Here is a 12930-nt window from a genome sequence, read left to right on the forward strand (position 1 = left end):
ACACACACACACACACACACACACACACACACACACACACACACACACACACAGACACAGACACAGAGTAACTTGTTTTGTAAAGTTTAAAACACAGAGCTTTGTTTTCTGCTGCAGCACATTGCAGTAAAAATCAATGAGCGGTGAAGCGTTGCTGCAGACGGTCTCTAGTGAACCAATCTGAATGATTCTGTCGACCTCTGACCTTCTCTCTTGTGCGCTCAAAACTTTCCTCTTAACCTGCACTTTGGTTCATGACGAGGGATCTTAAAAGTTAATAGCCTCATTTCCATAAGCTCTGCTGGATGGAATAATATTCCAGTGACCCTCTGACCTGTGTTATCCTCCACCTTTGGTTAGAAATCTCTGCTTTGCACTCGGTGTCATGACCTAACAGGCAGATCGCCACGATGAGCTCATTTGATTTTAATGACCCCATGACCTTTCATCTACCACACTCAGGATAAACTTTCTGTTTTGACCTCTCAGACTCGGAGCAGTTTATTAATAATGATCCTTGTGTCTTGGTTGTTTGTAAACTGTAACATTTTACATTTTGGATTGTGTGTAATATTTGTGTTAACGATTAGTTTAATTTGCTGTTGTTCTGGTTTTAAGAGCGAGCACAGTTGGTGTGTGTTAGGTCAGTGAGCTGGTCAGTTCCTGCAGACACTCAGTCAGAATGTATGTTTCTCCACTGCGGCCTTACACAGACATATCGCAGTGCTTCAGAGGGACGTGTATCAAAGTTTAGACGCTGTTAAATCGTTATTTTCTTCAGCTCCTGCTGAGGTTTGAAGTCCTCTCTCAGCCTTAGTAACAAACACAGAGCCTCCTTCAGCCCTGCTGTGCTCATAGCAGCCAGTGGAGGGCGCTGTCTCCCCCACCCCTCCCTGCTGCCTGCTGCCTGCAGCGCTGTGCTGCTCACCTGGAATGTGAGTGAGGTCATCTCTCCCCCCGATGTGACGCTATCAGCAGATACCATCTACAGTACACACACACACACACACACACACACACACACAGGCCTGCTGCTCTCTCACTACAGTCATCCTGCAGGTTTTAGTGCAGTGATCACCTTTCAGTTTATAAATTGTTTTGGAAACAAAACAACTTTATAATTTTTATTTCAACACATTTAAGCTAACGCTCTGAACTTCTATGAAAATAAAACTGATACAAATATTTGCTGAAACTGTCGTTAAAGTCTGAAAGAAGTACGAGACAGATAATCTGCACAACATCACAGCCCCTTCCTGCTCCTGTCCCCTCTAATGGCATTTGCTAGATTCAGACCACGGCACACCAAAAACAACCAATCAGAACCAAGTCTGTAACGCTGCTGTCAGTCATGTCATCACCTGCAGTCAGACTGTCCAACTAGGACGCGCTGATCAAATATGAGTCAAGATTCTGTTACTACGTTGTTTATTTCTCACCTAAAATGTTTTCAGAAACATTTTTAGTCACTGTTTAGGTGTGAAATCAGAAATCAGAATGGGAAAAGTCAAGTGATGCACCCAGGCCCCCAGGAAGTGAAAGAGTAATTACTACATCATGTGACACCCTGTGGCCCAAACAGACTTTTTACACTGACATACACTGTGACAGAAATGTCTGTAAATCAGTATCAGAAAACTTTTTTTTTTTTAGCATCATGTCCGCCGTGAAATGACTCGTTTCATTGTCAGGATTTGATCCGTTCAGTCTGATAATATTTGGAAAGTCTAGAAGAGCCACAAGATTAAATCATTTTATCCCATTCAAGCTGACAGAGAGCTAAACTGGAAGCAGTCGACACGACCGGCGGAAGTCTCAAGCGTCGAGCATCTGGGTCATTTTGTACGTGGCAGTTGAACTTTTTTGGCTTCGTGCATCACTGAGCAACTTTCATAGGAATGAACAGGCCCCGCCTCCAACACTGTGTCCAGGTCTCTTTATATGTCTATGTGCCCACCAGTCGGAGCGCACAGCTGCCTTTGAAACACCTCAGCTCTGATTGGCTGTTTCCTTTCATGCGCAGTAATGTTATAAGCAACACAAGGAGGCAGAGAAACATGATGTCATCAGTCTCATGTCCTGCTGTGTGATACAGCGACAGTTTAAACAAATATGACAAATCATTTTTATAAAAGTCACCAACTGAAGCTTTAAATGGAAAGACGCTGATTTACAGTTTCTTATAGCAAATACCGTCCATTGAATGAGTGTGGCGTTGGATAGTCCGTCACCTACTGACTGACTTCATCACATGACGGAATACGTCGTTTCCTGTGAGGTATAAAACATCAGCTGAGTGTCTTTATACTGCAGCTCAGGTTTTATAAGGCGCAGCACGTCACTGGCACAGACACACACGACTGAACAACTCTCATATTGTAATAACTGTCAGAGTCATGTGACTGACGGCGACACGAACAGAAGGTTGTTAAATATTCCCTCCAGCAGCGTGAAGGGAACGTGGATCATGAGATGGTCACGTCCTGTTTGACAAACCTGATCCACCTCATGAGGTCAGCACCCATCAGGTGATGCGTCCCCACTCTCTCTGGATCACAGGCCGGTCTCTACCTGGCTGCCGCCCACACGGTTCAGATACACGACACACACACCTTCACTTTGAAGTGTCCTTTGAAGTCAGGGCAGAGATGTGTGATACAACGTGTGAGGCAGACGTCGCTTCAAACATTCAAACCACTGAGTGCAGATCCATGCAGGTGGAGAGGAGACTGTCACGGCTTTTATCTGCCGTCTGACAAACTGAGAGCCTCCATGACCCGCTGCTGCTCCGGTGGAGCCCCTATCACCCCCCCCCCCGACCCCCTTCACCTCCACTGTTGCCAAAACAGCAACCAAATATGAGACCTGACAGAGAGCTCGTCTGTGCTCAGAGCTGCAGCCACCGAGGGGAAATGTAGGTTTAATGGAAAGGAAGCAGTGGCGCCATCGTTACAGTTTAAACACTAAGTCCATCTGGGATTAAGAAGAGAGAGATTTTTTTTTTTTTTTTTTGGCAAAATCAAAAATTAATAAATGAATAACTTGATAAATAAATAGATTTAAAAATAAATAAGAATAAATGCAAATATATATAAATAGGTTTTTAAAAATAAATAAATAATTGGAAATTTAAATAGGAATGTGAAAAAGTTACATAAAGTTAAACAATCAAGAAACAGAAATATGAATTTATGCCATAATTATCAATTAATGCCTACATTTATTTTCCATGTTTTTTCGCACATTTAATGGCATATTCATTTTTTTTTAAAGTCATTAATTTATTTACTTACTTTTTTATTTTGGAAGCTTTTATCATTTCTCTAATGTTAATAAATAAATGACTCAATAAATTTAAAAAAATAATTAAATGCACTTGAAAATAAAGATACATTTAAAATAAATAAAAACAAATGCAAAACTAGATAAATAAATTAAAAAATAAACGAATAAATAAATAGGGAAGTTAATATTATAAAATATAAATAAAATGAACAATCCTGAATCCATCCTGAGCTTTCAGCCATATCACATTGTCTTCATCTGTTCACACACGAGCTCAGTTGCTTTTAAGATTTTATTCACAGCTGTTTCACGACTTCCTGTCTCGTGTTGCCTCAAAGTTGTTTGACAAAACCAAAACTGATCCTCTTTCAAGATCCAGTCAGAAGCTTTTTTTTCCTGAGCTGTCAGCTGCATCACATGGTCTTCATCAGTGGTCTTCTCTCCAGCTGATGAAGACCATGTGTTGATGTTTAAAGGTCAGATAAAACACAGTAAGCGGATCATGAGTTTGGATTATTATGTGAAAGTGGAGAATTGACTTTGATGCTGAAATTAATTATTTACGAAGAACAAATTTTTAAAATTCTTATTTTAGCTTCTCAGATGTGAGGATTTGCAATTTTTTTATTATTTTATATTTAATACCTTACCTTTTCTTTTTTCTTTGGCTTGTGATGTATTTTTTTTTTTTTAAACAAAATGAATTACTTCATAAATATAATAAAATCTAACCTGTGACACTGAAAAGAACACGAGTGAGGAGTATGTGAGGTCATGAAGCAGCTGTGTGGTGTGTGTTGGATCCTCCTGCGTCTAACAGACAGATTAAAGTGTGTGTGACTGTTGTTGTTTGTGTCCCTGCAGTTCCTCAGCACACTGTTCGCTCCTCTGAACTTCATCATGGAGAAGGTGGAGAGCATCCTGCCGTCCAGCCTCTGGCACCAGCTCACCCGCATCTGACCCCGACCGGACCGGACCAGACTCTGAATCAGACCCAGGACCAGGACCAGGAGCTGACCTCCATCCAGACAGAAACAGCTGAACTGAAACCCAGAACGCTGCGTAGGAAGGGACTGACACACCTTTGTGCCAAGACGAGCGAGTTCAAACCAAACTGAGGACGACGGAGGAGGCGCGAAACAAAAAGGCAAAACAACAGAATCCAGAATTGGTTTTGACTTTATTTGATATGTTTGCATTTTTTGGGTTTTCAATCATTTAAAGCTGTTCCTTTGTTGTACAAAAACAGGTGATCAATGCCATCATTAAAAAAGTGAAAAGACAAAAAAATACAATAAAGGACTTTTTGTGTATTGCTGCAAGCCGGCTCCTTCCGCCATTTTGATTCATGCGCTGCAGTTTAACTGCCTCCACCACAGCGACGTCAGCTGGAGCTCACTTAATGAAACTAACACAACCTGGTAGGTTTTAATGTTCATCTGTGGAGTCTGTGTGTGTTTCTGTTTTCTGCTGATGTCACAAACTAACGTCTCACTCCACAGGTAGAGGAAGAGTTCCACCTGCGTCCACCAGGTGATTCTGTCTGAGGTGAAACAGTGATCTTAAAAACTTCTGTTTTTCAGACACAAACATAAAAGATGTGTGTAAGGACCAGTGGTTTTAAGCCTTTTTACCAAATCTCATGTATACGTCCCATTACAGGTAATAACTCTGGAAAACAAGCTGCTTTATTTTAGAAATTTGAACAGATTTTTTTCTACTGTTCCAGGCAGACGTTGGTTTTCAGACATTTCTGATAAAAGCTGAGCAGATCAATCTGATCTTTAACTGTGTTGCCAGGGAATGCTGACGTGATTTTGAGAAACATTAATGCAAACTGGATGTCAACAGTCTGCTGATTGATTTTCATGCTTCACAGAAATGAATAGAAAACAATGGCTGCTTGGAAAGTTGGATAAATACATCCAATCATCAAACATGTTCTCATCCCAAGTTGTCACATATCGCCTCTTATTCAGTGGACACTCACGTCCACATATTACATGCTTGGTCTGCTGTTGACGTTCTGGGACTCCACTGCCATCACCGCAAATTCAACAAAAGCAGATGGTTAGGTTTGGAAAAAAATCATCATAATTTGGCGTTACATTCATACAAAGCAAACACCGGCCTCCTGGGTGAAAGTCCGGCTTTGTTGGTCCCATCCACCTCCCCTCTCTCCCGCCCCTACTGGGACTTTACAGCTCCTTATATTACAACGTTACCTGCAGTGTTTCAAACTGATGCAGTCCTGTGGTGTATCATACCTCAGGCTGACGGGTAGCGCATCATCAAACCACGGTGAGAGGTGGCCTGACGCTGAAGTCACTGACAAAAGCGACAGTATTTGACGACTTCAGAATGAGAACGTATACGCATGTATTTGAAAGTGATAGCAAAAACATTAAAAGCTGAGTTCAGTATTTTTAATGTGGGCCCTGTTTACCATGTTTTTGTATCTGATTGAAGGGAACAGTAAGCTTTGAAATTGGTTCATCATGAGTGAGAGCGCTGCAGCTGCAAACAGGATGCAGAGTAACCAGTCGAGACGTGTTAGCACCGTCAGTTTCCATCTGAAAGTGTTTTTGTCACTGACTGGCTCAGATTGATATTCAAAGTGTCTGACAACATCATGAAAGGATCCCTACAGAGATAGACGTTGTAGTTAAAGAGTAAGATCCTTCTAGTTTAGCCAGAAACAGCCCTGAAATCACCGTCACCAAACCCACCACACTCCATTTAAATACATTTCATTTTAGCATCTTAAAACAAACTTCGTTCAGATTCGACAGAAACACTAAAATCACTGTTTATTTAAATGGAGTCTGGTGGGTTTGGTGACGGTGATTTCAGGGCTGTTTCTGGTTAAACAAAAATGATCTTCTTCCAGGGATCCTTTCATAATGTTGTCAGACACTTAGATAATGACTGGAGCCTGTCAGTGACTAAAACACTTTGAGTGGACGTACACTGACAGTGTGAACATGTCCTGAGTGGTTACACTGCAGCCTGGCTCACAGCTCTCAGCTGCAGCGTTCTTGCTCAATACTGGCTTCACAAACTGTTGTTCCTATTTGTCTCTTTGACAGAAAAACACGGTGAAATAGCTCCAAATTACACAATAAAGACGTTACTCTGTAAATACACTACACATGATTTGTAGGTAAAGGGTTAAAACACACTTGTTTGGTCCTTTAAAGGCGTCTTAATAAGAAGAAATTGCCAAGATCTATGAGCATACTGATGTCCAACAGGAAACTCAAACAACAGACAGATTTTTGGGGTTTTTGTTTTGTTGGAAATCTCTGTAGCATCGTGACCACGTTCTTTAACCTCAGTAGCTTCACACAGTGAGAGCGAGTCCTGTGATTTTGGCGTGCACAGCAGGAGGAAGTAAAGTGTGTAACTGAGATAAAATGTGCCTACTGGTTACTGATAATGTTTCAAACTCTATACATCTGATTTTAATTTACACAACCACATATTTACATAAACAAACAACTGACCAGTTTAACTGTGTTGAAACAAACAGGAAGTGAAGTTCAGGCTTTTTGTGTTTACATATAGAAGCAGTGTGTGAGTCATTTGTTGTGGAGAGAGCAGCTGTACAGGTGAGATGTGTTTTTTAAATCTCAGCGGACACACTTGAGACATTTTTACACGTTAAAGAGGAAATAAATACAGTGAACTAAGAAAAGAAACAGATGATTCATCTTTGGATGAAACGGGACATTACAGTTGTTACAGAGTGTTTTCAGGCTTCAGATCTAACGAGTGTGTGTGTGCTGATTTTGGGGCTTTGATTACCAGTGAATCTGAGTGTGTGTTATGTGACAGCATTTATTAATAGATTTGCCAAGTCTGTCCTAAAATGTGAAGCTTGCATCCTTCACTGTGTTCATTGATTCAGAGGCTTTTAACAGTGACAAATACGTAGACACATGGACTGAAGATGAGTCAAGACGATGTCATCAAACTGCACAGCCACAGTTTCAGACCTGCACGACTGACAGCACAGGTATGAAAGGATACAGGTAAACTCGTACAGAAGTCATCCATCTCAGTCATCACTAATGATCAGGCCCAAACAGAATCTGCTCGCACAGATTTTCTGAATATAGCTGCTGCTTGTCAAACTCAGGAAGTCATCACAGTCTCCTCCACCTCCTCGTGCACGTGTGACAGTCGTGTTGTATTCAGTTAGTGTTAAAATCAGAGTCAGTGGTGTAGTGAGAAGAAATGTCACAAATAAGATTTACTGTTAATAGACAAATTAATTTCTGTTCTCTCTGCTCCGTATTGAAGCCTGAGTTTAACGGCCATGTGTCGCACAGTTTGTGGGAGTTTCTCCAGAAGAATTAAATCAAATTTCTGATTCAAAGTTTCTACTAAAATCTACTCAGTAGTTCTTTTCGATTCTGTTTGGGCCTGGTGACGATCCACCCTCAGTGTGCGGTGGTGTATTTATCTGCAGAGACTCCGCCCTTTGCCTGCATTCTTATGTTTCCGGGGCGCAGCGCTCAGGTGAGAGCAGGACTTTATAAAAAGGTAGCGACCAGGTGACAGATCATACGCAGCACACATCCAAGAGGAAGCAAAAAAAAAAATGGCGGAAACAGCACTGAAAAATACTAAATATAGTGAGCAGAATTAATCTGGGGTTGACCTTTACTCACGCTTTCACTGGTGACACTGTTTATAAACCGTAACTGAAAATTCCTGCATAGTGCACCTGTAACAGATGTAGATATAGTGACGTCACCACCTACATCTGCTTCAGTTTTATTACCTGAAGGTGATGAATTTTACAACTTAAAGGTCCAGACAGTGTGAAGGATTCAGGGAGATATATGTGCAGATATGGAGTAAAATATAATAATGTTTTCTTAAGTGTATGATCACCGGAAAATAAGAAGCTGTGTGTATTCGTCAGGTTCAGACTCTTTTGATAGTAAAGGTCGCTGAGCCCTGCTCCAGATGGTGTTTAATGACTGACAAAGAAATTATTTTTTTATTGATCACAGTTCCAGATTTTTAGCCCTAGTTTCAGTTAAAAGCCTCTTTATTGTTCAGTGATTATAAATCTAAATTTGTAGACACTTCAATAAGATGTTAAAGTAGAACATCTGTGAAATCTGTGCTGTTACTGTGCACGTGAACACACTCACTGAATCACTGAGAGCTGAACACAAACCCTCAATCCAGCAAACAGTAAAGAACAAACACGACTGCCAACTCGTCACCGTTTGGCTGAAAAAATCAGCACCTTTGTGATTCGTGTAGATTCAGAGTTTTGATGCTGTGTAACTGAGCGTCTCAGGATCGTCACTCTCAACACTTTGTGATAGAAAAGCCTCCGACATGACAGAAACATCCTGAGTTCAGATTAAATCCTAAAATTAAACACATACAGGAGAAAAACATCGACCTGCAGTGATGTTTCTGTTACAAACCAGTCTCTGATAGACATGAGAGATGCCACTAAATCAAAACCATCTGAGTTTAACTTCTGCTTTGGATTAAATTGTTGGAAGAAGTCTGAACCTCTCAGAGTCCACAGAGGAAGCAACGTCTCCTGCTGAGATCACTGACATCACTACAGATTATATAAGTTAAGATATACACTCAGTGTGTTGTGGTTCAGTCCTCGGGCCGGTCGTTTACCTCCAAACCGTCTAAACTTGATCCAGCAGATTATTTCTGTCAGAAGCGTCTCGGCCTCACCAGATTCTCTGGAGCTGAAAGTGGATTAAAGATTAAAGCTGAACTTGTTTAAACTCTGATTGAACCAGTCGGCCTCTGAAAACCAGGTTTCTCTGCAGAGTATCGTATGAACTAGTTTATGCTGAGTGATATTTTCTTTTTGGTGATGAAAGCTTTTATTTTCTGGAGGCTCAGAGGAAACTTCAGCAGAGCTACAGACTGTGTGACTGACGGGTGATGTTTGGGAGGTGCAGAAAGGCCTCACAGCTTCAGTCACAGAGCCAGAGGATCCTTTTGATCGTCACTTACAGGGAGTCCGCAGCCCGGCGCAGGAGCAGTGGGTTTTGTAACGGTCAGTAGTGTTCGGAGGCGGCGAGGTCACGTCTGGCCCTTACAGGTGTGCACGTCGACCTGCTGGTGGCAGTCTCGGCAGTGCACGGCGCAGCACCAGTGGAATTTGCACTCGCACTTGGTGGTGCGGCTGACCCGTGACGTGTCGTAGCCTCGGCCGCAGCACATCACCTCGCAGCCGTCCACGCCGCGAGACGTCCGGTTACAAACACGTCCTCCCGTCCCCATCGACCCTGCAGAGACACAGAGAGGAGGACAGCTTTGCAGATTAAAATCAGAATTACCGCCTCATGGTTGTGTGACTCCGCCCACCAGTCCAGTGTCTCTGACAGTCTCCTTCCATGTCAGTGAAAACATGGATGCTTCACACACAGAAGATCTATACAATCAGCACAGCTTCAATATTAGAGTCACCAATTCAGTATCTGACCAAACGTCTCCCCTTCTGTTCCTGAGATATGACGTTAAAACATGATGATGTCACAGTCACGCTGACCTTTGACCTTTTGGATATAAACTGTCATCACTTCATCATTTTACAGAATTAGCGTACTGTAAAACTTCAGTTATCAGCAGGCCTATATTTAGGACAGGCCTTTAATTCCTTTCACACAAACCCTAACATATTACTTGTTTAATAATTAGGCCTTAACTTATATATATTAGTTATGAGTCATTCATTTGATCTAACTCCAACAGACAGCGCATCACACAGAGAGTACCCAGCACCCTACACAACGCCACTTTAAAACAATCCTCACAACCCTTTTGATTCTTTTGATCTGAGGATGGACTAAAGGAAAATAAATATCTTACAGGGTATTGGAAGGATAGACACATAATCTGAGGTCGCCAACAACCTGGTTTTATACATCCAAAGAACTAAAAAAAAGAGCTGCTTGGCGACCAGAGCAGGCCAGGTGTTAATCTGTCAAAATGTGTAGCTACACCAGGCTGATAAAGGGACTGGGCGTTTCACTTAAGTTTTACAGTATTATCATTAATTATAATTAACTGTACAGTGAACTGATTATCTTATCTTAACATACAGCTTTTCTAAGTCAAAGTCTTGATGCACATTTGAGCTTTTTTTCCTAAAATATTGTTTGAGATCAGATGAACTGATTTGCATCTTGAAGCTGAATCATTTCACTGCAGCAGCAGGATTTAACTTCATCTCCTGCTGAACTAATTCTGCTCCATTTATTCACTAAATGTAAAAACACATTTCGGTAGTTTCCCTCCAGAATGAGATTTATTAGTGGAAACATTCGACACCTACACTGACAATTATTCCAGACTAAAACAAGTGAGAAGCATCCTGGGAAATGACTCTGGAGTTAAGACAGACGTGCCTCTTTAACTCTGGTGTGGAATGAGAATGTGACCTGGCGCCAATCAGAATAAGTTTAGTGGTTATGAGGAGCCAATGGGAGCGCGGTATAATGCTGGCAGTACGGTGGAGAGGAGATGGAGGGGGTGAGGAGGAGGTTTGGGGGTGAGTAAGATGATGAACGCTGGACGGAGGGGAGATGAGAGATTGATGATAGGAGCCGTCAGCCTGCACTCCCACTCTTCATCAGCTGTTCATTTTACAGGAGACATCCATCGCTCACACACACACACACACACACACACACACACACACACACACACACCACTATCTCCTCACACTGATAGTGTACACACACTCTCCTGAGTCTCACCTCCAGCTGCCCACACACACACTTTAACAGTATATGTTTTCAGGTGTGTGTCTGTGCTGAGCTACAACTACAACTCAATTTATGATGAAACTAAGGAAGCCTGTGATGGTCAAACTGTAGCTGTGGTTATTTAATGTTTTCTTAACAAAACCAAACCAATGTTTTATTTGATTTTTAGATGAAAAAAGCTGAAACTGGTCGATTAGTCAACCAAAAGTGAGTCAGCAACTTTTCTTCAAACTCTTAATCGTTCTTTATTTACTGCTTCTTTTAACTGCGAGAATTAACAGAAAGAAAAAAAAAGCAACATGAAGACATCAAATAATTAATGATTGAGAAAGTGATAACTGGTGGAATAAGTGATAATAACTGTCAGTTGCAGCCTTAGTACAGAAAAAGTGGACGAAGCTTCTGGATCCAAAAAATAAAGTCGATGCAGAAGAGCCTCAAACCTGTATTCTTCCTAATGGCCAGCAGGGGGCGACTCCACTGAATGTACAAAGACGTCTGATTGTATGAAAGTCGGTGAGAAAATGACTCTACTTTTCACTTGATTTACGACCTCAGTAAATTACTAATTAATTTATGATCTCAATCACTCGTTCCACGTCTCTGTCAAAAGCACAGCCTGTATGAAATAATGTACGTAGCCACTGTGACGACACCCAAAGGTTTGTGGACTCTTGTGTGGTATTGTGGTCATTGCCAGAGGTTGACCATATTTGGACCTTCACATTAGCTTCTAGCTTGGTTAGCATGGTGCGTTTACAGCGATGGTTAACTGTGATAATGCTAATGCTAATTTGCTCTAGCGAAAACAGGCTCAAAACCATAAAAACAAAATGCACTTAACGGACAAAACTGAACATCCGACTCTTTAGAGGGTCTTTTGATTCAACTAAACTCAGAACAAGACTTTTTTAAGCGACCAAAACGTTAAAATTAACTTTCATGAACTGAAAACACTGAAACACCAACAGCTACGGCCACATCTTTAATCTGAATCTGGGGTTACGGCATGGTTACGTTCCTTAACCAACACTGTCGCAGTGGTAGCAGCTCGTCAACAGATGGCACCCACCTGTCACTCAGTGGCCACGCCTTTAATCATGCGTCACTTTAACTCATAATAAAACGTTAGGAGGTGAGTTATTTAAAAATTCTCCCCTTGTACAGTTTTCATTAATGTTGAAATTAGCTACAGAGACCAAAACTGTTTTTGTACCAGGCTGTAAACATGTTTATTTCTGCTGTAAAGTTTTAACACAGAGGTCTGTGGGAACTGACTTGCTCCTGGAGCCAGCCTCTAGTGGACATTTGAGGAACTGCAGTTTTAGTAACTCACACATTGGCTTCATTTTTAGGACCCGGAGGTTGCTGATTGCTGTTTGGTCGACACAGCATGATGCTCATTTTGTAAACTTTGTTCCCATTTAGAGAAAAATAGACGATAACGCAGGATATGCCTGAGGCCATGGCTACAATGAGTGCGTTTACATGGACAGTTTAATTCCCTTTTCATTTTGGAATAAAAGCTCATTCCTATTAAAAGTGATCTTGTAAACACCTAATTCGGATTGGAAATGGCCAATGTGACTGAAAATTCAATCCGATGTAATGAGCTGGAATATTCCGTTTCTAATTCCGAATGAAAGAATTTCTCTCACTTGTATACACTCATTCCCCTTTAAGTTCATTCCGGTCTTTCTGCACATGCTCGTTTCCTTGCCCTTCTGGCGCCATGACGTATATAGCGTGCATAGCAACGGGCTGAGATAGAGCAGTCGGACTCGTTGCACTCACCGGCTTCCATTCGCCACAGCACAGTCTTCTACCTCCCTTCTTCGACCTTCTACCTCCCTTCTCCTCCTCAACAGACGAAGCA

General features: G+C 41.6%; 1 protein-coding gene across 1 annotated transcript in view; it reads left to right on the plus strand.

Moving 5' to 3' along the window:
- The window catches only part of LOC126387268 (suppressor of tumorigenicity 7 protein homolog), a 16664-nt gene extending 12056 nt beyond the window's left edge, over window positions 1-4608 (plus strand). Inside the window, exon 10 of the mRNA XM_050039804.1 lies at window positions 4150-4608. Coding sequence (XP_049895761.1) covers window positions 4150-4245 — 96 coding nt within the window. The 3' untranslated portion in view covers window positions 4246-4608. The remainder of the gene's footprint in view (window positions 1-4149) is intronic.
- Window positions 4609-12930: the final 8322 nt, after the last annotated feature.

Source organism: Epinephelus moara, unplaced genomic scaffold, assembly GCF_006386435.1.
Source record: "Epinephelus moara isolate mb unplaced genomic scaffold, YSFRI_EMoa_1.0 scaffold321, whole genome shotgun sequence".
Taxonomy (NCBI): Eukaryota; Metazoa; Chordata; class Actinopteri; order Perciformes; family Serranidae; genus Epinephelus; species Epinephelus moara.